Source organism: Amblyraja radiata, chromosome 14 (genome assembly GCF_010909765.2).
Source record: "Amblyraja radiata isolate CabotCenter1 chromosome 14, sAmbRad1.1.pri, whole genome shotgun sequence".
NCBI classification, from domain to species: Eukaryota; Metazoa; Chordata; class Chondrichthyes; order Rajiformes; family Rajidae; genus Amblyraja; species Amblyraja radiata.
In genome coordinates this window covers 25,342,659-25,367,342 of record NC_045969.1, presented here as the reverse complement: position 1 = coordinate 25,367,342, position 24,684 = coordinate 25,342,659, and the positions used below count along the sequence as shown (strand labels likewise).

At 40.5% G+C, this 24,684-nt stretch overlaps 1 protein-coding gene across 6 annotated transcripts in view; it reads right to left on the bottom strand.

Moving 5' to 3' along the window:
- The window catches only part of rubcnl (rubicon like autophagy enhancer), a 51,281-nt gene that overhangs the window by 4,514 nt on the left and 22,083 nt on the right, over window positions 1-24,684 (bottom strand). For 4 of the 6 annotated variants that reach the window (XM_033032848.1, XM_033032847.1, XM_033032853.1 and 1 more), the window contains 12 exons: window positions 23,869-24,327; window positions 20,336-20,433; window positions 14,834-15,026; window positions 13,909-14,025; window positions 13,292-13,343; window positions 12,825-12,942; window positions 10,987-11,129; window positions 9,347-9,411; window positions 4,815-5,053; window positions 4,210-4,271; window positions 2,901-3,054; window positions 1,749-1,839 (listed from right to left, as the gene is read on the bottom strand). In XM_033032848.1, coding sequence (XP_032888739.1) covers window positions 1,749-1,839; window positions 2,901-3,054; window positions 4,210-4,271; window positions 4,815-5,053; window positions 9,347-9,411; window positions 10,987-11,129; window positions 12,825-12,942; window positions 13,292-13,343; window positions 13,909-14,025; window positions 14,834-15,026; window positions 20,336-20,433; window positions 23,869-24,327 — 1,791 coding nt within the window. The remainder of the gene's footprint in view (window positions 1-1,748; window positions 1,840-2,900; window positions 3,055-4,209; window positions 4,272-4,814; window positions 5,054-9,346; window positions 9,412-10,986; window positions 11,130-12,824; window positions 12,943-13,291; window positions 13,344-13,908; window positions 14,026-14,833; window positions 15,027-20,335; window positions 20,434-23,868; window positions 24,328-24,684) is intronic. The other 2 variants (XM_033032849.1, XM_033032851.1) reach the window with 2 other exon arrangements.

Below are 24,684 nucleotides of genomic sequence, written 5' to 3'. Positions count from 1 at the left end.
ATCAAATTGGATCCAGTTATTTTATTGTGTTTAGTCCACTCAGTCCCATTCCTAAATTCTTAACAACATAAAGTTCCCCTTTCACAAAAGCATTCAAATGCAGGTTTTCGTCCCAAAGCAAGAAGTGAAGCCAAATCAACCAGTGCCTTAGTGCAACCAGTGCATTCTGGATCATAACTCTCCATGTAGGTTTATCTGCATGGCAGCCCTGAAAACTTGCCAGGTATTTTTATTGCATTCCCAAGTTCCTGAACCCTATTGAAATAATCTCTCCAGACTTGTATCCCATAACGTCCCGAGGATCCCTCAAGTTGAACCTTCCACATACTGTTTCAAGACATCCTCTTGATACACCAGCAAATTCTGCCCCATCCAAGCCTTTTTGCACCTTATTCCAGGAAGCATCATGGTAAATCTTTTCTGCATCCTCAAAGCTTTCCTGAAGTGACCAACACTGCAAATCTACCCAAAGAGATTTTTAAATGATAATTGTGTTTTACTCTTTACTTATCCCTCTATTTACAAAGCACAGGATCTTAAAATGCTTCCATAGCCACTCAAATCCATCTCACAACCATTACAAACTATCATGTACGTTGGACTCTCCTTTAGAATTATAAAGAGTTGTATCATTTAGTCCATATTGTGCTACCAGCAAATATCACTCTGCAATATAACAATTCATATGGTAAGGATCTTCCAAATGCACCAGCTTCCTATTTTGTTGCCATTTTTTTGGTTCGTAGGGGGCGCCGTCGAGTATGGCTGCCCTGCCAGCAGCTGTTAGTCCTTTCACCCTTTTTTTTTTAATTTTAGTGAGTTAAAGTGTTTGTTTTGGAGGTCTTCTATGTGGTGGGTGGGGGGAAACTTTATTTCCTAGTGCCTACCTGGTCGGAGAGGCAGCTTCGCCCCCCCTCCTCACGGCCTACCATCGGACTGGAGCGGCCTTTCCTGTCGGGACCGGCCCGAACTGCAGCTTCGCGTGCAGCACAGCGCAGGGACGCCATCACGGAGCGGGCGATGCCTTACCAGGTCACCATGTGGTGGGCTCCGGAGAGCTGTGGCCGCCGACTTCAACATCCAAGGAGCTGTGGCAGCGGGCGGGCGGTGCTGGATTTAAAACATCGCAGAGCCTGGAATCCGAGATGACCAGAGTCGGAGCTCCAGCCATCGCGGCCCGAGGACTACGGGTGCTGCGGTCTCAGGGGAGGAAGCGGGGACTCCAGACATTTCCAAGCCGCTGAGGAGTGTTCACCCGACGCTGGAGTTCCAGCTTTCCGGCAAGAGGGCCTGAAAACATCGGACTGGCTGCGGAGGCCACAATGGGCCCGACTTTGGGTGAACAGGGGATGGGACTGGACTTTGCTGCCTCCCCCCACAGTGGGAACCATTGCAGGGGGATGTTTTTATGCTGTTAAATTCTTTAATGTGTCTTATCTTTATTCGTGTGCTGCATTGGCAAGTTAAATTTCACTACACCATTTGGTATATGTGATAATAAATGTCCTTTATATCCTTGTTTGTATTCTTTCCCAGTTACTTCACTCAAGCTTCATGATCACTTTAATAGCAAAAATAACATTAACAAATCAAAATATTAAAGGACATCAGTATCAGCATTCCAGCAAGGGAAGCATTATAAAATCATTTGACTGGAAGCTAAGATCACGACATTTAACTTGGAAACTGCCTGTAGAAATGTTGCCAGTGGCCTAATAAAACTTTGACACCAAAAGAGCAGCACTCACCACAACATTGTTTGTATTGCTCTGTCTGAAAGGGGAAAATAATGTCTTTACTCTTGCAAATCACACAGATGACGCCCTTGGCCATGCAGATCTGGAGAAAAACAGCAAATTCAACTCCATATTGAATTCAGTCTATTGATGGATGGCAGTCAGTTTAAAGACAGATGCCAACATGTTAAAATTTGCAGTAAAAGTGCTTATAATTCATGCTACATTTTGGCAAGTTTGATAATCATTCAACCCAATAATTATATTCCTATAATTTAATATTGGCATTATTCATCCTGAGAATTCAATGTTAACATTTTCTCGCCATTGCTCAGGGATCCTAAATACCTCATCCAACAATTAGAACTACAATTACACTATGTAAATGTGGATGAATGGAAAAGGGAGAAAATAAGTCCCTCAAAGAATAATTGTAATGTTATTCAAGTACCTAACCATAAGCATTGGAACAATTAATTTGTCTGCATTCAAAAAAATTACATAGATTACATTTCAGTGGGGAAAATATATAGACCAAATCATATTTTAAGATATCAAAAGCTTACCTGACCTTTGCATAATTCTTTAAGGTTAGAGGTTGATGCATTAACATTTTGGAATAGCAAGCTAAAAATCTCTTAAATTCTTATATGTGTCCGAGCCAAATTATGGCACACTATCCTTGTTTGAATTACTCTAAAAGAACAAATAAATGACTTGCATTTTGTGCAGATACCTCCCTTCTTCCGAGAGCAACCGATTGCACACAATTTCACACAAGTTTTAAGTTTCACTTTTAAGATGTGTAGAGCAAGTGACAAGGAAGAAATACTGCTCTTCAAGTAATTGAAGAATCTTTACTGTTTAAGAAAGAACTGCAGATGCTGGAAAAATTGGAGGTAGACAAAAATGCTGGAGGAACTTAACGGGCGCTGCCTCACCCGCTGAAGAATCTTTACTGCTCATTTAGGAGCTTTGATTTGATCCTAATCTCTACTACCTTGATTCTGCAGAATGTTTCAGCATCATCTTTAATTTTTCAGATCTCTGGGGTCTGGTTTAAAATAGAAAACACGGACTATTTCGGGTCAGCTTAAGAGGTTGATAAAAGGCAGATTAAAAAAACAATCTAAACAGCTGAAAAGACAGACCAGATGGGTTTACCTTGCAAGTTTTTACATGAGAAAGGACATTTCTCAGAGTATCTTTCAGACCTGGAACCAGCAGGCACTTTTTCACCATCACCAAATCATTCAACGAATACAAGTGCAGCTCCTCAGATAAATGGGCTTGTAATCGCCAGAATTCAACCATTGCACTGTCGAAAAGCACAGGAAATAAGACCACCATCAGAAGTTGCAGTATCTTAATCAGCAATGGCAGGTCATTGTAACAATGATGGATTATAGACAGAGGCTAGTCTCAAAATTAATGCATTCATACAAGGAAAAGGACCAGTGGAATGGCAAATAACTTTACCGATACTGTTCTTGACATCAATTGTATTCTATGTAAACTGTACTATTAAAGCTATTGATTTGGGGACAGTTTTACCCTGGAATTAGCTTATAGTGATTTAATGCAATGGAATGGGGAAAATATCCCAAGTAACTACTCCCGTGTTGTGTCATGCAATTATGCTAGTCTGTAGCTCAATGGCATCTACCTGCCTTGGTTCCATAACACTTGCCTCAATCTGGGAAATGGAGAGGGTGGAAAAGGATAATATGCACGTTAAGAACACATTAGGCTATTTGATAGGTCATAAGGACCTCGAGACCATAGTCAGTAGACTATGGGGCTGAAATTGTGAGTAATACAAGGTTTCAATAAGATGGATTGACTGAACCAGGAAACTCAACATTTCTAACCTCATCCAAGTTTATTGAAATTCTTGTGTTGGATAAAAAGCATCAAGAAGCTATTGTCATAATCTTGCAATAAAACATTCACTGGTGTGCCTTTAAACACAATAATTCCTTCTGCTGATAGTTTTGTTGTGTTGTAGCCATACCAAACTATTATGCAAGCATTTGTAGGAAAGTGCATGGGAGTACAGAGGTCCTCAAAAAACAATAGGAATGGGGGAGGAGAAGGTGAAAACAGGTAGGGAGACAAGAAAAGAAAGTTGACTTCTCACGGAACAAAGCCATCTGATTTTTAAATCTACTCTGCCTGATGTAGGCATTAATGAATCACTCTGGTTGTGGTCATTAACAGTAACTGCCCCGTTCTGTTAGTATATTGTGCAGAACATGTGTGCAACCTCGCATTAACAGGACAGGGCAGTTATGTTATTGACCGTATCCAGTACTTTGCACAACTAGGTTGCGTTGACTGGAGCAAGCGTTTGCACATTCCTTTAACAATGTAGATTACTACTTGCATTTTGATCTAACCTGTTAATATGCAAGAGAATATGACAGGACAATTTTTTTAGCTAGGGCAGGGTTAAAAAAATGTAAACTGGTACCTTTTAGCCAGTCGACATGTTCTTAGTAGTTTCTTGATGTGTATCAACTGTTCTTGAAGTTCCTGATTAAAAGTAGCTTGTATTACTGAAGTGCCATCTAGTGAGAGTTTTCTACAGACAAAATCATTTCACAGCTACAAAAGCATTAAAAAAAAAAAAACTTCAGTTGGAGTTCTCCCCACCCCGCGCAAAAGGAAGAAATATTTAGCTATTTTGGTTAAAAAAATGTACAATTATAAACATGTAAACTACTTATTATTAATTGAGAGTAGCATTTACATAACTACTGATTAAAGGGCAGTATAACCATGGCACCAGAATATCAGTATCCAGACCAATAGGCACACGCGTACAAGGAATATTACTTCCAAGGTCACAACATAATCCAAATTGGAAGTATCCAACTCAACGACACTAGAGAAGTACCATTACACAGACTGAAACAGTGAAAATATCTTAGTTAAAAATGGACAACAAATGCTTGTCTTGCTAGTGATGCCCATATTGAAAGAATGATTAAAAAAATGACAAGCAGTGCTCCATTTCCAAATTGCATCATCAATCAAATTAAGCTGACTGGCACTATTCCACTTCCATACTGCTACCTTTGCTTTTCTCAGCTCCTTGACTTTGCTGTAAAGAGAGTTGTTGATATAAAAGATGTTGAACAGGGGATCGTGCCATATGCTCTCCAACAGCTGTTTGGAGAAATGGCAGACTGGATGTTTGCTGAAATCCCACTTCATTAGGATTCGACCAGGGATCAGGGATTCTTCATTGTGGTGGCAACATTCACAGAAGTATTTTCCCAAATACTCACAGTAACGGAGCTTTTTGATGTATTCTGCAGAGAAATTGGAATAAAACATCTCTTTTGACTATCTATTGTACAAACCATTTATTTGCACTTAGTGCCATAAACAAACATCTCAAATGGTGCAACTGAATACAGAATTGAAGGAAGCAGAGGGTGGTGGTGGAGTACTTTTCAGACTGGAGGCCTCTGACAAGTGGTGTGACTCAGGGATCAGTGCTGGACCCCATTATTGTTTGTGATTTATATCAACTGTTTTCATGAGAATGTACAAGGCAAGATTAGTAAGTTTGCAGATGGTACCAAAGTAGGTGGTATTGTAGACAGTGAAAATGGTCAGCTTACAATGGAGTGTTGTGGGCTCTATATTTCTTGAATCATCAGTGCAGGCTGTGATTTGTTCAGTAGCTGAAGGGTTTCAACCTAAAACATCACCTATTCCTTTTCTTCAGAGATGCTACCTGACCCACTGAGTCTCTCCAGCATTTTGTGACGGTTAACATTTACAGCAGGTTATTGATCAGTTGGGCAAGAGGATTGAGTGGTGGCTAATGGAATTTAATGCAGATAAATGCAAGAGGTTTCATTTTGGGAAGTTAAACCAGGGCAGGACCTTCACATTGAAAGCTAGGGTCCTGGAGAGTGTCAAAGATGAGAACAATCTGGGAGACAGTTCCCTGAAAGTGGCATTACTGGTAGATAGGGTAGCAGAGAATGCTTTTGGTATATTAGCCTTCATCAGTCATGGTATTGAGTATAGAAGTTGAGATGTTATGTTTGTTGTATAGGACTTTGGCAACACTGCCAGGACTTGAGGGACACTAAATGTTATACCCTTAATGTTATACGTATATACACTGAATAGCTCAATTGTAATCATGGGTGGACTTTCTGCTGGCTGGTTAGCACGCAACAAAAGCTTTTCACTGTACCTCGGTACACACAACACTGAACTAATCTAAGATTGGGAAACGGAGACACTCTTAAGAAAGCAGGAGGCAGAGGGGTGATTTTATAAAGAGATATACAAAATAATGATAGGAATAGATTGCACAAATGCACAATCTTTTATCCAGGGTAGGGAAATCAAAAGCCAAAGGACATAGGTTTTGTTAATAAGAACCTGAAGGACAACGTTTCCACTCAGAGGGTGTTTGATATATGGCATGAGCTACCAGAGGAGGCAAAAAGACAAATTGCTGGACTAATTCAGCAGGTCAGGCAGCATATCCAGAGAACGTGAATAGGCAGGACTATCTACCAGGGGAAGTAGTTGAGGCAGGTACCATAACAGCATTTAGAAAGACCCTTGGACAGATACATGGATAGGAAAGGCTTAGAGGGATATGGGCCAACGAAGGCAGATGGGACGACCTTAGATGAGGCATCTTGGTCAGCATGGATGAGTTGGGCCGAAGGGTCCATTTCCGTGCTGGACGACTATGACCAACAGCTGGAAAGAGAAACAATCACAGATGGCTGATTGTCACTAACTTGTACAGAGTCATGATCTTAGCACAGAATTTCATAATACATTAGATATGAAGCAGAGAAAATGACCCCATGGATATCAGTATCAGGAATGGATTGAAAACTATGCAGTAACAGATTTTGCTCCTTTTGCCCAGATGTGACAACCAGCAGGCACTTTGATTTAAAGTACTGCCATTTGAAAATACAAATTAACAATGGTTTAGTCATATTTTAGCTACCATTAAATTGTTGCAATTTCTTTCCCCCTCCCACCTCTCTCGGCAAGATTACCACAGCACTGTTCACAGGCATGGAGCTCCTGGCAGCTCAAGCAAAGATTTACATCAATCATGTACATGTTGTCAGTCTGAAAGAATGATTTCACAACATTGAATAGTCTAGTTTTGCAACATTTAGTTGCCCAAGACAGTTGAATTATGTATTTAGTACATTAACCAGCATGGTAAAAATTTCCAATGTATTTTTTTAATTACTTTGCACCTAATCTTAATGACCTCCATGACAACCATGCAGGGCAAAAACAATTTTTAAAAATGGTTCAGATTTACGCAATGAGAGTTTGATCTGTCTCAAGCTTTAAACATCCACATAAACTAGGAAACACTTTTAACTAGTCCTTAATTGAAAATGCATCTCTTGATTCTATAACCAGAAGCTACTTCCGCCATTTCCTTCCCCTTCCTTTTCAAGTGGCAGTTTCAAACTAAAATGCTTCTCTATCAATGTAGCTTCCCCTTCTCCAAATCAATACACAATTTGAAAAAATGGGTTTACGCCATCCTAGACATTGAGATTGCAGTGGCAGTGACAGAATTAGTTGCATTATCATTTCCCTAGCTAGAACTAGCAATTACTCTGTATCACTTTCTGTATAACTAAGCTAACAGAATGCTGGCCTTCATCTCAAGCTGAAATAAAAACGTTGCTCAGACTCCACGTGGAGAATTTTGTTCAGTTCTGGGCAGGATCCTGACATACAGCAAGTGCACAAATTCAGCAAATTGATACCAAGCCTTAAAACCACAAGGAATTGGTTCCTAGCCACAACAGGAATTGGTTTATTTTAGGTTTAAATGAAGGGGGAAGTTTAAATGAAGAGGACAGACAGAGAGACAAGTTTCAAAAAAATGTTAACCATTTTAGAAATAGCTGGAATTACATTTTGCAACGATATCAAAATCTGAATCTTGCACCTCAAATTAGAGGTTGTTGAATGAAGTTTACAATTCGGGAATTTGAAAATAGAGCAGGAATTCATCTGAAGTAAGACATTGCAGAATGTGGAGTCAGGACAAGCAGTAAAAAAAAGTGTTAATTTGTGTTAAAATGTAGGAGTAGAAACCATTCAAAATACAAGAACCAGTTTAAGAACATTTTGTAATATACATTGAGTGACTCAGATCAGAAGAAGAATTGCCATATACCGTGCCCTCCATAATGTTTGGGCCAAAGACCCATCATTTATTTATTTCCCTCTGTACACCACAATTTGAGATTTGCAATAAGAAAAACAATCACATGTGGTTAAAGTGCACATTGTCAGATTTTAATAAAGGCCAATAGGTTTGAGGCATTTGTTTGCACTTGAGGAGATAGGACGTGTCTATACACTTGAGAATTCATTATGCTACTACCATCAGTTGTATCATCAACGAAGATATGTGAGCAGCCATACATGCCCAGGCCATAATACCCCCACCATCGTGTTTCACAGATGATGTGGTATGCTTTGGATCTTGGGCAGTTCCTCCTCTCGTCCATACTTTGCTCTTGCCATCACTCTGATATGTTAATCTTCATCTCATCTGTCCACAAAATCTTTTTCCAGAACTGTGGTTGCTCTCAAATACTTCTTGGCAAACTGTAACCCGGCCATCCTATTTTTGCGGCTAACCAGTGGTTTGCATCTTGCAGCGTAGCCTCTGTATTTCTATTCATGAACAATGGGACGACAGATGGCACAATGGGCTAAGTGTTCGGCTGGCGACCGGAAGGTAGCCGGTTCGCATCCCGCTTGGAGTGCATACTGTCGTTGTGTCCTTGGGCAAGACACTTCACCCACCTTTGCCTGTGTGTGAATGTGTGTGAGTGATTGGTGGTGGTCGGAGGGGCCGTAGGCGCAGATTAGCAGCCACGCTTCCGTCAGTCTGCCCCAGGGCAGCTGTGGCTACAGATGTAGCTCACCACCACCGAGTGTGACTGAGGAATGTATGAATAATGCGATGTAAAGCGCCTTGAGTATTCTAGAAAGGCGCTATATAAATCCCATCCATTATTATTATTATTATGAAGTCTTCTGCGGAGAATGGTCATTGACAAATCCATATCTGTCTCCTGAAGAATGTTTCTGATCTGTTGGACAGGTGTTTAGGGATTTTTTTTTATTATAGAGATAATTCTTCTGTCATCAGCTGTGGAGGTCTTCCTTGGCCTGCCAGTCCCTTTGCGATTAGTAAGCTCACCAGTATTTTTTTCTTTTTAATGATGTTCCAAACAGTTGATTTTGGTAAAAATAGGATGGCCAGGTTACAGTTTGCCAAGAAGTATTTGAGAGCAACCACAGTTCTGGAAAAAGGTCTTGTGGACAGATGAGATGACGATTAACATATCAGAGTGTAATGTGGCCACTAAATGCATTAATGTTCCGTCATACACTGAAAGCCAACAAATCTAGCAAGTCATAAAAAAATTACAAGAAGCCCATTTATGTGTGAATTAGAAAATAGGTGTAGGAGTAGGCCATTTGGCTCTTCGAGCCAGCAAATTAATACTAGAGTAGGTACAGAAAAGCCAAGCAGCCCGGGATCAAATGCAAATTCTGCTACGTACTTGGCTCAATTAGTGTTCCACAGCCAGCACACAGAGAATTCTGAGCAGCCATAACAACTTCTCTCCTGCAGATGTAAAACAAAAATTTAAGAAATAACCTACATAATAGAATTTTAAATTATAATTTGACCTGGAAACATTAAGTGCAAAAAGGGAAATGTCAACATTTAGCTTTTTGCCATCCAGTTTTTCCTCAGACTTCTATGCACATTCCAACAAAGAACACATGCTTGCTGGTGCATTTAGCCCTCTGTTCCACTGCAGGCACGTCTAGAACAGTGACGTTTGGAAGACAAGAGTGGTAGGAAAAGGTTAAGATTTAATTTTGGATGATTCTTAAGCAGAGGGGCGCAGAGTCCTAGGGGAGAGGTAATATTATCAGCCAATGTGGGCCAGGAAACAAGTTATCAAAACAAGAAAAAGGACAATTTGGAATATGCAGCAGCTTCACAGAGGAGATGGGCTTTCCAAACATGACAAATGGCTGAACCAGTTTGCAGCACCCTTTCATAACAGGAGCTAAGGGAACAGAAGAGAGGATTGGGCTGGAGTGGAAGCATAGGGAGAGCAACCAGAATGCCATACTCTGAAGATTATGAAAACATTGTGGAGACCAGGCTGGAAAAAAAAAAATTTCCACGTTCTAGATGGATAAAGTGAGAATGAATGATGTACACTTTACTCTGGCTCCAAAATAATCTGCTCAAATAACATTACAGAAAGTTTCAATTCATTTGACATTTATTTAACTAAGTGAACAACTGTGCATCAGAATAGTTCAAATTAATAATTAACTTACAAATAACTTACTGGAGGTGGAGTTTGCTCGATAAAAATCATAATCTTGTATTTATACACCTGGTGGTGCCACGCCAACACTCCGTCTGTCCTTTCTTCTTTATGTTACTTTTAGTATGTGTTAAAAAGTATGTTTTAGTGGTCCTTGGCTTGTTTTATTTGGGGGGGGGGGGGGGGGGCGGTGGTTGTGGAAAACTTTAATCTCTTAACTCAACGGAGATCCGATTATTTTCCAAATCGTATCTCTGCACTGCGGCCTAACATCGTGGAGTTGGCGGCCTTTCCTGGAGACCGACACACCGCTCCAAGCCGCGGGAGTCTGGGGGACTTTAACATCGCGGAGCTTGCGATCCCTTTGCCGGGGATTGAGCGGGGCCTGTGGAATTCAACACGTGAATCCCACTGTCTCTGGTAAGAAGAGGGCGACGGGAGCTCCATGAGAGAGTTTCAACCACCCCGACTGGAGTTTCGATCACCCTGATGGGGGGCTTTGATCATTGGCTGCGGAGGCTTTGATCCCCCCCGATTGCGGATGGTTTGACTGCCCCGACCACGGGAGAACAAGAGGAAGTAGATTTAACATTATTATTGTCTTCCATCACAGTGAGGAATGTGGTCACATTGATCACAGTGAATGGCCAGCACCGCCATTCAATGTGATCATGGCTGATCATCCATAATCAGTACCCCACATGACAATAAACTGACATTGAAACCTTGAAATAGATTTGTTTCGCACAAATGGCTCCAAACCCATCTAATTGACTAAATAACTTCCGAGTGTTTTATTTCACACTGCAAACAATGCTCAATTACTTCTACGGCAATGAAACTGCACATACTTCTGAGGTGAATGGATGAAGAACAGAATTTGGAATCGAGGTGGTGCCCATTCAGCCGTACCCCTCAGTCGAGAGTTTATTTTGAAGTCTGCTGCCAGGTCCACAGATTCTTCTGCACCAGGAGTGTCCTTCAGAGGGAGAAACTGGATAGACAAGGAAACATTATGTTAATGGCAAAACACAGAGATGCAATCTGGTCCACATTTTAAGATGATTCTTCAGGGTGGCCTGTGCCTTCAATATTAATCCACCTTCCAGCCATTCGGTATCCAGACTAGTTGCGTGGTACACCAACATTTAGCATCAGTCATGAAGAACTGCTCAGTTTCACATTACTAATCAGTCATGGTTATATAACATGGAAACAGGCCTTTCAGCCCAACTCGTCCATGCTGACCAAGATGTCTACCCAAGCTGGTCTCACTTGCACAAATTTAGCCCATTTCCCACTCAACTTTTACTATTCCTCCACCTGCATAAATGTCTTTTAAACATTTTAATTGTACCGCCTCTCCAGCTTCCTCTGGCAGCGTGTTCCATACATCCACCTGCGAGGAAAAGTTACCCAGGTCTCTTTCACATCTTTCCTATCACCTTAAGCCTACTTAATTTTGGACTCCCTTACCCAGAGGAAAATACCGACTATCCATCTTATTGACACCGCGCATGAATTTTTTTAGACTCAAGGTCACTCCTCGACCCACACCTCAGGAAGTTTCAACTATCTAGTCTCTCCTTATAACACGCCCTTTCTGCCACTGGCATTGAGGGAGAGGTTGTTGTCTTTGCACCAGGTTGCAAGGTTCTCAATCCCCTTGTTCTCCACCACATCAGCTACTTATAATTCCTTAGACCTACTGCCTCAACTTTACTGTGTACATCCAGTCCATTTTCCATTCCCCATTAGGAAGGCCTCAAGGTTCTGTTTCTTTCCTGAACAGAAATTTAGATTTCCCCAAAACTAACACTCACCACTGCCTGGCAGAACATGTCCTCACCCTCAACAACTTGATTCTTTCACTTTCTTCAAATCAAAGGTTTAGCCATAGTACTTGCATGTGCTCGAGCTATGCTCGTCTTTTTGTTGGCTATGTTAAACACTACAGCAAATGTGCCCTGGAACCACTCCCCATCTCTTTCTTCATCTCAAATCAATATGATGTAACCAGTCAAGCGATATTGCTCTCTGCAGCCTTACTTTGTACATTCTAGCCATCACATTTCCCATTATTGTAAGTAATGTTTGCTGGGTTTTGTCAAATGGTGCTTCAAGTTGAAGCTTATTTTTGTCTTTAACCAAAAGTGTCAAATAAATGTAGTGCTGACAATGTACCTTATCTAATCCCGACGCTGGGGCAACACCACCCGGCCAGAACGGCCAGGAACATCGGGCCTCCGTAGAGGCAATAGCGGTGGCCTCAATAGGCCTGACTTTGGGAGAACTGGAGATGGGGACTGGACATCGTGCCTTCCCCCACAGTGGTAACCATTGTGGGGGGATGATTTTTTTGTGTGTAAGTTAATGTGTTAGTCTGTGCCCAAGATGGCTGTCGGAAGGGAGAGTGGACGCTGGCGCGCTTTAGCTGCCGCTGCTCTCTCTTCACATTGTGTTTTTTGATTTTTTGTCTTTGGAGCGATTTCTGTCTTTAATTTGCGATGTCCTTATTATTTATTTTACTCCGACTATATGTTTTTTCTCTTTTGTTAATTTCTGTAAGGTGTCCTTGAGACTTTGAAAGGCGCCCGCAAATAAAATTTATTATTATTATTATTAATCTTGACCAGGATATTGCAATACGAATCCCACCCCCACCCAGAAAAACAAAAGAGCTACATACTTTATCCAGCACCATTTCCACGCCGTCAAGATGGTGTTCTTCATTCTCTGGTGGTAACCACATTGTCCGAAATGATTTAAATAGGCGGCGAGCCAAATATTCAGGATATAGACAGTGCCTGAAAAATAGGAGTTCGAGCGCATATCCTTCAGTCACTGCAGTAAAGTTAAATTATGGTTACATGGTTATGCAGCAAATAACAAGTACAGAGCGAGAAGCACAAATTCAACCACCATGGGGGCTGTGGAATTTAAATTTGATTAATAAGTCAGATTTAAAAAAAAATCAAATTATTGGTAACAGTGAACACAAAGCTACCAGGCTTTCATAAGAATCCCACCCAAATCATTGACATTCCAATACTTTGCAATCCTCATCACACGTAAATAATGTGAAGCATATTTTAAACCAATTAAAAGAGACCCATCAATGACCGAGATGGGAAGGAAAGAGTGAGAAAACCTTACCTTTCTATTGACTTTAATGGACCGTCAGAACCAAAAACAATGTCATCAAATTCTGAAAATTTAAAGAAAGTCGGAATAAATGAGAATGTCAAGACCAAGCAACATATATTTTTCTCCAATTGGAAGAGCAAATGCTTTTAAACTGTTATGCAGTCTGTACATACTTAAAATACAAGATCTGTGGGGGGCAACTGGTCCATTGAGACAGGGAACATGGATTTAGTTGGGGTTAAAGATACAAAAGGGATGCAAGATAAATTTTCACTCAGCGGTCACAATCTAGAATTCACATAAAAGGATTTGGAAACAGAGCCAGATATTATTTTTTTCATGGAAATCAGAAACTTTGAGGATATTTGGGAGGGTAATGGGACTAATCACTAAGTACCAGAGGGGCTAAATGTCCTCATGTTCCTATCAATTCAAGTTACAACACATGGACTATATTGTTAAAACCCAGAGAGATCCATTTAGTTTATAGTTTAAAAATGCAAATGGGGTAAAAGTGGAATGCCATTGCGAACTTAAGTCTGTTTGCATTCCAGTCTCCCAATTTACTCTGCAATACCAGTAACGTTTAAAAAAAAAAAAAAACAATTCTATTCCGACACCTGTACCTATTATCACAAAATCATCATAACCATCGTCATCATCACTAACTGCAGCATCATCACCATTTTGAATGTCCTTGGAGCCAGCATCAGATGAATCATCCAACTGAGTAACAGAACCACCTACAAAATAAATAAGTATTGTGTATGGATACAAATGCCAGAGATGCAAAACAGAAACTACAGGTAGATGAGCAAACTAATATGCCAGGAACCAATGTTAAATATAGAGCTTGTGACAAGATGGGAAAAATAAACAATCTTTTTTAAATAACTGGAACTCTGCTAACTCAAGGATGGAAGAAAATGACTGAATATGCAGTTTTTAGATAAGAATATAATGAGAAGCCTTGGAAATGAAAGATCACCGAGCTAAAAAAAATGGTTAAAGTTGCAAGAATGAGCAGCTTGTAGCAGGTGGTCCTTGCGTTTCCTCTGTAGCCCAGAGATCTACCTGGTAGGTTAATTAGCTGCTGCTGATGACCCTTTAGTGCAGCGAGAGCAAAAGGAGAGAGTGATAGGCACGCAAGAGAATAAAGCAGCAAGTCTGCAGGGAAATAGCCGAATTAGAAAGGAGGCGCCAGCATGAACCCAATTAGGATTCCTGCTGCATCATAGCAAGCAAGCTGTCCAAAAAGTGAAATATATTAAATATTTGTAGCATTACCAAAAAGTCTGAATAAAAAGGTAGTTGTCAAATGTTTTATTTTGCTCAAATTTATTCTGCAAAGTTCCTAATTGAAATATTGTTGTAATGCTTTCAAAAAATATACTTTTATTTGTTTCTATAGTCAGAACAAGTAATAATTTCTTTATCCTGATCATTTTAGATGCAATACCTATTTTATCTTAAAAATCAGAACTACAAACTGAAATAAATGCATGTTATATATCTAACAAACTTCATAAACAAGGTAGTTCAAATACTTACATTCAAAACCACTGTCCACAGAGTTTACAGAGTCAGAATGAGATTTCTTCTTAATACAAGTTCTCACATCTGATGTCTGGATAACGGGAAGATTTTCCTCTTCTCCCAGTTCTGCTTGCTCATACAGGATGTTGCATTTAACATTCTCTAATGTAGCAATAACCAAATCTGCAACAATAAGGTGAGTGTTCTCCTATAAAACAGAAACATTGACATATCAAATTCACACAAGCACAAGCTGCAGTGAAAATAATAGGACAAGTGCTTTCCATACGATGTCTTCACAGATTTGGGCAAGGACACTTCTAATATTGGCCAAAGCAGAAAGTGGCACTGGAGAAGGCAGCACTTTCAGTCACAAGAAGTGCTAATTGTTATGGGTGCAAGTCTGGATGCTCATCAACTGCTTTGCCGTATTGCAAGGACAAAAACAAAAATGACAATTTGAAACAAAGAACACATAACCAGGTAGCACCCAAGAGGGACCAAGTTTTAGATCAATTGTTTATGGAGAAAGTCTGGAAATCCCATTTAAAGCCCAAATCCCATTCTTGCCCAAATCAAACCAATAAGCATGCCAGCCACATGCCCATTGAGGAACAGATCAAAGAGACCATCCTTAAATCTACCATCCCTTTCTTCCTCACCCAACTAGTGAAGATATCAGAATTTCAGAAGTCATATATTTCTCCAAACAAATTAATAATCATGCCCAACACATTTCCAACACCCTTTTTTTTGATAATTTATCTTTTTTTATAAAATGCTTTAAAAAAAAATTGAATTTACCTGGTTCTCATTATTTGAAGACCTCAAACTACAAACTAGTCTATTTATTTTACAACCTATTAAATTCACTTCCAGAGATCTGTATCTACTCAAAATCTGTATTTGGTTAAAAACCCTGGTTTGGAGTCCATGTTATACAGCATGGAGACATGTTCCTGGGCAAACCAAGTTCCAACTGACTATCAATAATCAATTTTTCACCCTACATACAGGCCCTGTGAACAGATGCATTTTAGACAGTCTGTAAATAGGAGGCAGCATTTGGGAGACTGGCAGGCTGGATTTGCTGGATGTGAACAGGGCATTTCCAAGTACCTCTCTCCCCACTCCACCTGCCAAGCTGCAGCAATCAGGGGCTGGGTTGAGCCGAGCAGAGCTGAGAGTGCTGAGCAGACTCGCTGCTTGCTCTCCCCTACGGTTGTCCGTGACTCTCTCCCACACACCTTTTTTATGTTTCTGACCGTTAGACTCATGAACAAATTTTCAGAGTAGAAAGTTGTTATAGCCTTATTAATTAGCTCCCTCTGTGCCTTATCACCATTGCTATTTGCCCTTATGATAGAACCGTTGGCCGAAAGACTTAGAAATCACCCGAATATTCACGGATATAACACTAAGGACTCAAAGAATAAAATTTCACTATATGCTGATGATATCCTTTTATATATTACTAATACACAAACGAGTATACCCACCTTATTAACACTAATTGAGGAATTCGACTCTTTTTCAGGATATAGAATAAATTGGAATAAAAGCGAAATTATGTCTTTAAAACCACAGGATTCGAGGCACTTACTAAAATTCCCTTTCAAAATTGCAACAGAAAAATTCAAGTATCTGGGTATTCAAATTACAAGAAGACACAAATCATTATTTAGTGCCAATTTTATACCACTATTAAATAAACTGAATGATGATTAAATTTTGGAAAACGCTTCCGCTCTCATTGATAGGTAGAATTAACGCTATAAAAATGACTTTCTTACCACAATTAATATATTTGTTTCAAGCGATCCCAATATATATTCCAAAATATTTTTTAAAAAAACTAGATTCCACTATCACTAATTTTATATGGGATTACAGAACACATAGAATTCAACGAAAGCATTTGTGCAAATCTAAAGAAATTGGGGGTTTATCATTACCTAACTTTATGTATTACTACTGGGCAGTGCATATTAAGAACATAATGTACTGGCTGGATAGTTCCACTCAGCAGTTGGAGTGGATAAGAATGGAGAAATAGGAGTGCTATCCACACGATATAGGAACGATCCTGCTCTCACCGATAAAATTGAATAGTATAATATATAAGAAGAACCCAATTATTCACAATATAATAAGAATTTGGAAACAAATAAAAGTATCCTTGAAATTAAATAAGTTATCAGTACTAACCCCACTATTGAACAACCCCGCATTCAAACCTTCTCTCATCGACAACACATATCAACAATGGGATAGACTGGGGATTAGGAAAGTAGGGGATATGTATGAATTGGGCAAACTGTTATCATTTCAACAATTAAAATTAAAATTTAAATTGAAGGATAATCAATATTTTAAATATATACAGGTATGTGACTTTATGAAGAAATATACACATAGATTTCAAACTATATTTTTAGACCCTTTAGAAGAAGCTATGAATATTAAGGCTGATTCACAAAAATTAATATCATACTTTTATAATAATATATTATATAGAGAATCACCCTCAACAGAAGCACTAAGGGAAGATTGGGAACATGAGCTAATGATAAAGATCTTGAAGGATAGATGGGAAAAGTATTTGATGAATATACATAACTGTTCTATTAATGCAAGACATTATTTAAAACAATTCAAATTATTACATAGACTATATTATTCAAAAACGAGGTTGAATAAATTTTATCCAAATGTCTCTCCCAGATGCGATAAATGTTTGTTTCAAAACGCTAATATATCACATTCATTTGTAGGATGTACAAATTGAATACATTTTGGAGTGATATATTTACAAAGCTCTTTAAGTCAAGAATAGAACCCAAAATGGAATGGATTATATTTGGAATAATAGGAGAAGATAACAATTTAAATAAAGACCAAAATGTTTTTTTTAAATTATGGGTTAATAATTGGAAAGAAATTGATACTTAAATTTTGGAAAAATATAACCATACCAACTGTTAAAATGTGGATTAGGAATATATGGACATAGCACGCCTTGAAGAAATGAGACTCCGACTAATAGATAAATATGACCAATTCTTAAGGAGTTGGTCTCCTTTCATCGACTTTTTGGAATCATGTGATGCAGCGGTACCATAAGGATTGCTGATTTCAGTTCATGACGTGGATAGATCTACATCTCCGAATACAGATTTGAAAAATTCTCTTTTAAGGGGCCTTCTCTTCTATTTCTACTTTCCACTTTTTCTTTTTTCTTCTTTTTTTCTATATACAAACTTCACGTTTTTCTACTCTCTACCATCTATTTTACCACTTTTTCCCCTTTCTATTGTTCTCTTTTTCTTGTCTTGCTTACTTCCTTCTCATAACATAAAACTAGAGGTTGTACATAGAATGGATTACGGTATGACATAGTTGGCACCTAAAATTAGGTTCCACTGTATTGTTTTGTACTGTATTAACTTTTAATAAAATAAACACCAAAAAACCCCCCCAAAAAAAACAACAACAAAAATAGCTCCCTCTGGATTCTACCGTTCACTGGCACACTATGCAAGAGGAATCCCAAGCACCCAAAGTAAATGTGCAAATTCCACATAGACAGCACCAAAGACCATGATTGAACTTGGGCCATCAGCTTTGAGGCAGTAGTTCATCTAGCTGCACCACCCTTTGGAGTGAAGCCTTTGGTTCCATTTAAGTGTTTTCCTGCACTCACCAACCAATTTCTCTCCCCTCTGAACCTCCTCCTACTCCTGTCCCCCCCCAACTAAGGGAAGACTGATGTCTTACCCAAAATCAACATACCACAGGTTATGCCAATGTTCACAGATGGATCTGAATTAACAGACTGAACTCACACATTTTGCAGTTGAATACTTTATATACTTTGACATAAAGACACTCAAATAGTAACAAATGAAATAGTTGGGCATGAAACAGTTAAAGCGCTTTCTCACGGGGCGACTTGACGCAAGATGTAACCAGAGTGAAGTGGTCGTGGTCTAGCACGATATCACACGATATAACGGGGGGGTAGATAAAGAGTTCCCACAGGTACTCAGCATTTCTGTTATTTGTGCGAGTGACTTGTCTGTCTCCCGAGCTTTGCCGTTAAATCTTGAATGAACATTGTGAATCCCCATTCATAAAAGAGAAGGTAATTGCGCGGGAGGGTTAATAATTGACAATCTGCTGCTGCCTGCCCGCTGAGTTAAAAAGTTCCCACGGTCACGATATACAGTGTATCGTGAGTCTTGCGTGGGAACTTTTTAACTCAGCAGGCAGGCAGCAGCAGATTGTCGCTCCCTTCAGTTTCACCCCACCTACACCCCTCTGCTTCCCGGCCATGTGTGTGACCCCTTCCCTCCCCTCTTCAGCTCCCCGCCCATTGCACCGGCGCGGGGGCTTTGCACTGTCTTCACGTCGGCGATGCCAGCAGGTCAGTGCCAGTCACCGGAGACGTCAGGACCAACGGGACACCGACCCCCAGGCCCACTGCAAGCACTGAGATCCCGAGACCCACAGCCAGCAGCAGCGCAGCCCCGTTCCAACTCCAGAGGAACACGCTCCCCGTAGGGACAGAAGCTGATGGTGTGCAAGGTACGTCTTGTTCTTGGGGTTGCGGATGAGGGGGCGCAGCTCGGGCTGTGACGTCTCCGGCCACCCCACTGTACAGGAGCTGAGACTGGGAACTGTGGGGTTGTTTGCAGTTGCAGAGGGAGGGGGCAAGGCCGGTACAGTTCACAGTCTCAGCTCCAGTCCAGGGGGGTGGCCGGAGACGTTAGGACCAACGGGACACCGACTGCAAGCACGGAGATCCCAGAGACTCACAGCCAGCAGCAACTCTAGCCCAGCCCCGCTCCAACTCCAGAGGAACCCGGGTTGCGGATGAGGGGGCGCGGATTCCTCTGGAGTTGGAGGGACAGGGAGACACAGCGGCTTTTGAGAATGGTGGGCAATCACTTCCAAAGTTCTGCCCACACAGTCAGTACACCTCTCCTACACTTGTCTCCCGCACTAAGATCATCTCGCAGAGAATGATCCCAGCCTAACAGCATGTTCATTCCAGATTACTCACCTTCTGTCCCCTCTGTCCAGCTTCCGGGTTCACCGTTCGCAGGAGTTCCCATGGTACACGCAAGAGTTAATACGGATATTGCACTGGCCACTACGTGCATATAATGTTGCAATCTTCAACCACAAGTGTACAAGTCACTCTTGGAGAAATTCAAACTTGCTTGAATTTTCTCCCGCGTCACCAAGTTACATGAGTACCTGCCGTTAGCGCCACGGTGGTCCACGAATGCCGTACGGTTATCGCACGGGGTTCCCACGATGTTCAACTCTGGTTAACTCTTGCGTCAAGTCGCCCCGTGAGAAAGCGCTATTACAATGAACAATTCTCCAGCAGTAACCCCAAATGCAACCAACCCAATTTCAACAAAAAGTATGAAAGCAAAGAGTGGTGATAACAAGAGGAAACTTAATGAAGGTGAATTTAAATGAAACCAAAACAGAGAAGAATCTTACCCTTTCCTGAGCTTTGCTGGCACTGAAACTTGGATTAGAGAGATAGCTTGTGTATACAATCATTTCTGGTCTATTACTCTGACAATGCTGTGCTTTATCTGTGGAAGAAAAACCTTTAGATTAAAATACAAATTGGGGTAGTTTAAAGACAAATTTAGCAATTGACCTCAGACAATAAGAATTATATACTATTTTTAAATATTAGCTTTTGAATCAAAATTAAAAATGAAGTGACAAAATACAGACTTCCTGTATAAAAGATAAAGTTAATTTTTGTGACAAAGGGTTTATTAATCAGCAATTTTTAATTCTCTCTCTGTAGATGCTGCCCAACCTGGTGGGTCTCACTGACATCAATTTTTCATTTCAGAGTTCCAGTCTCTGCAGTTTTTTTTGCCTTTCAGTACACTCTTGGCCTCCCAACTGCGCAGATTGTTAATAGTAAATTCATAACCCCGTCCTGTCCCACGGGTGCTGCCCAATTATGTATTTTCTGTTTCAGATTTCCATATCCTTGTCCTGTGTGTAAAATCCATTCAGACAGTCTGAAACATCTGCAATTGTTGAGATTTCAAACCTGGGACAGATCTCAATTGGTACCATTCTTTAATTTTCTGACGCACAGTTCCTTCCTAAAAGTATAAGCTGCCTAAAGTTACCCGAAAGTTTAAGGATGATCCTTTATTCAGATAGAAAATTGGCTTTATGGAAGAAAGCAGAGGGTGATGGTGGAAGGTTGCTTCTTGGATTGGAGGCCTGTGACTAGTGGTGTTCCTCAGGATTCGGTGCTGGGTCCGTTACACTTTGTCATCTATATCAATGATTTGGATGTGAACATTGTGCCCTCCATAGTGTTTTTGGGACAAAGACCCATCGTTTATTTATTTGCCTCTGTACGCCACAATTTGAGATTTGTAATAGAAAAAATAAAAACACGTGTGGTTAAAGTGCACAGTCAGGTTTTAATTAATGCCATTTTTATACATTTTGGTTTCATCATGTCGAAATTACAGCAGTTTTTATACATAGTCCCCTCATTGCAGGGCACCATAATGTTTGGGACACATGGCTTCACAGGTGTTTGTAATTGCTCAGGAGTGTTTAACTGCCTCCTTAATGCAGGTGTAAGAGGTCTCAGCACCTAGAAACTTTTATTGCTGTTTATCAACACGAGGACCAAAATTGTGCCAATGAAAGCCAAAGAAGCCATTATGAGTAACAAGAATAAAACTGTTAGAAACATTAGCCAAACCTTAGGCTTACCAAAATCAACTGTTTGGAACATCATTAAGAAGAAAGAGCACTGGTGAGCTTTTTAAAATCGCAAAGGGACTGGCAAGCCAAGGAAGATCTCCACAGCTGATGACAGAAGAATTCTCTCTATAATAAAGAAAAATCCCCAAACACCTGTCCGACAGATCAGAAACACACTTCAGGAGTCAGCTGTGGATTTGTCAATGACCACTGTCTGCAGAAGACTTCATGAACAGAAATACAGAGGCTACACTGCAAGATGCAAACCACTGGTTAGCCGCAAAAATAGGATGGCCAGGTTACCGTTTGCCAAGTACTTAAAATACTTCCACCGTTCTGGAAAAAGGTCTTGTGGACAGATGAGATTAACTTATATCAGAGTGATGGCAAGAGCAAAGTATGGAGGAGAGAAGGAACTGCCCAAGATCCAAAGCATACCACATCTGTGAAACACGGTGGTGGGGGTGTTATGGCCTGGGCATGTATGGATGCTGAAGGTACTGGCTCAATTATCTTCATCGATGATACAACTGCTGATGGTAGTAGCATAATGAATTCTGAAGTGTATAGACGCATACTATCTGCTAAAGTTCAAACAAATGCCTCAAAAATCCTTGGCCAGCGGTTCATTCTACAGCAAGACAATGATCACAAACATACAGCTAAAGCAACAAAGGAGTTTTTCAAAGCTAAAAAATGGTCTTGAGTGGCCAAGTCAATCACCCGATCTGAACCCAATTGAGCATGCCTTTTATATGCTGAAGAGAAAACTGAAGGGGACTAGCCCCCAAACAAGCATAAGCTAAAGATGGCTGCAATACAGGCCTGGCAGAGCATCACCAGAGAAGACACCCAGCAATTGGTGATGTCCATGAATTGCAGACTTCAAGCAGTCATTGCATTTAAAGGATATGCAACAAAATACTAAACTACTTTCATTTACATGACATTGCTGCATCCCAAACATTATGGTGCCTGAGATGGGAGGACTATGTATACACACTGCTGTAATTTCTACATGGTGAAACCAAAATTTTTTTAAATGGCCTTTATTAAAATCTGACAATGTGCACTTTAACCACACGTGATTTTTTTTCTATTATAAATCTCAAATTGTTGAGGGGCAAATAAATAAATGATGGGTCTTTGTCCCACACATTATGGAGGGCACTGTACATGGCAAATTAGCAAGTTTGCAGATGATACAAAAGTGGGTGGTTTTGCAGATTGTGAAGATGGTTGTGAAAATTGTAGCAGGATCTTGATCGATTGGCCAGGTGGCCTGAGGAATGGTTGATGGAATTTAATACAGAGAAACGCGAGGTGTTGCATTCTGGGAAGTCTAACATGGGCAGGACCTACACAGTGAATGGCAGGGCTCTGGGAGCGCAGGTACATAGTTCCTTGAACGTAGCGTCGCAGATAGATTGGGTGGTCAAGAAGACTTTCGGCATATTTGCCTTCATCAGTCAGAAGTTGGGAGGTAATGTTAGAGTTGTACAAGACACTGGTGAGGCCACATTTGGAGTATGGTGTTCAGTTTTGCTAACCCAGTTTTAAGAAGATGTTGTGTTCAAAAGGGAACTGCAGATGCTGGAATATCGAAGGTACACAAAATTGCTGGGGAAACTCAGCGGGTGCAGCAGCATCTATGGAGTGAAGGAAATAGGCGACGTTTCGGGCCGAAACGTCGCCTATTTCCTTCGCTCCATAGATGCTGCTGCACCCGCTGAGTTTCCCCAGCAATTTTGTGTACCTTTAAGAAGATGTTGTTCAGCTGGAAAGGGTGCAGAGAAGATTTACAAGGATTTTGCGGGAACTCAAGAGCCTGTGCAATAGGGAGAGGTTGAGTAGTGTTGGACTTTAATCACAGGAGGATAAGGGGTAATATTATAGAGATTTAAGAGGAACCTGAGGGGCAACTTTTTTCTCCAAATCCTCCCCAAAGAGTAGTACGTGTATATGGTACGTGCTGCCAGAGGAGGTAGTTGAGTTACAACATTTAAAACACATTTGGACAGGCACATGGATACAATAACGCAGGAAGGTGGGGCTTGTGTTGATAGGGCATCTTGGTCAGCATGGGCAAATTAGGCTGAAGGGTCTTTTTCCACACTGTATGATTCTATGCTTGAAAATACACAATTATACAGTATTGGATTCACAGCACACAAACCCAGTCACTTTAAGCCACTGTTCATTGTCTACCTAAACATTCTTCCAAACCACCCTCACCCAAATGCACCATATTGTTCATTGTAACATGTTCATTATTTTACCTGTATAGATGTTCACATCAGACTCGAAGTGTTGATGTGACTGGTCGCTGTTGTAAATTACTGGTGGAACCCCAGTGAAGTTTGTGCGCCTGGCAGCTGTAGACTGTGCAGATAGGATGAGTTTATTGAAGGTGTTGGAAATGACCTGACTCGAGGATAACTCAGACGATGCAAACAATGAATAGTTGTTGCATTTGGAAGTTGTCATTGGAATCCCAATGCCTTCCTGCTGTTCACCAACTCCATTCCCACTGTCCCAAAACTTTTTTGCTTCTCCACTTTGGAGTAAAGTAAGTGAGGAAAGCTTTGCATCAGGTATACATTTCTCTGTGGGTATTTTGAAGTCATCATATGATTCCAACACGGAGATCAGGATCTCTTTGATCGATGCTGGGTTGTTTGGGTGCCGTCCTGAGCTCACTGCAGTCTGGCCCATAACTGCTGGTTTGGAATATTCATCTGACAAACAAGAGACAAAGCACAACTGAGCACTGCTGGTATTTTAAATTATTTACCGAAAAGATAGACAATTGCATGTTTCTTAATCCAAAAAGACAACTGTTCAGTGCAGATCAGGTCTCCAGCAAAATTCAAATCCACTATGTTTGATAATATGGCTACAAGCTTGAAATTAGCATCTGTTGCAAAGGATGCAAGTGCTGGGAATAACATTGCCTCCCCTTCCTAACCCTGTTCCCATTTAAAAGGGAGAAACCGAAATTAAAATATTGGCAGGAAAAAAAAAAATAACATTACACAAAATAAGTTATTTGCAATACTAGACTACGTTTATTTACATTGTCCCATCACCACACG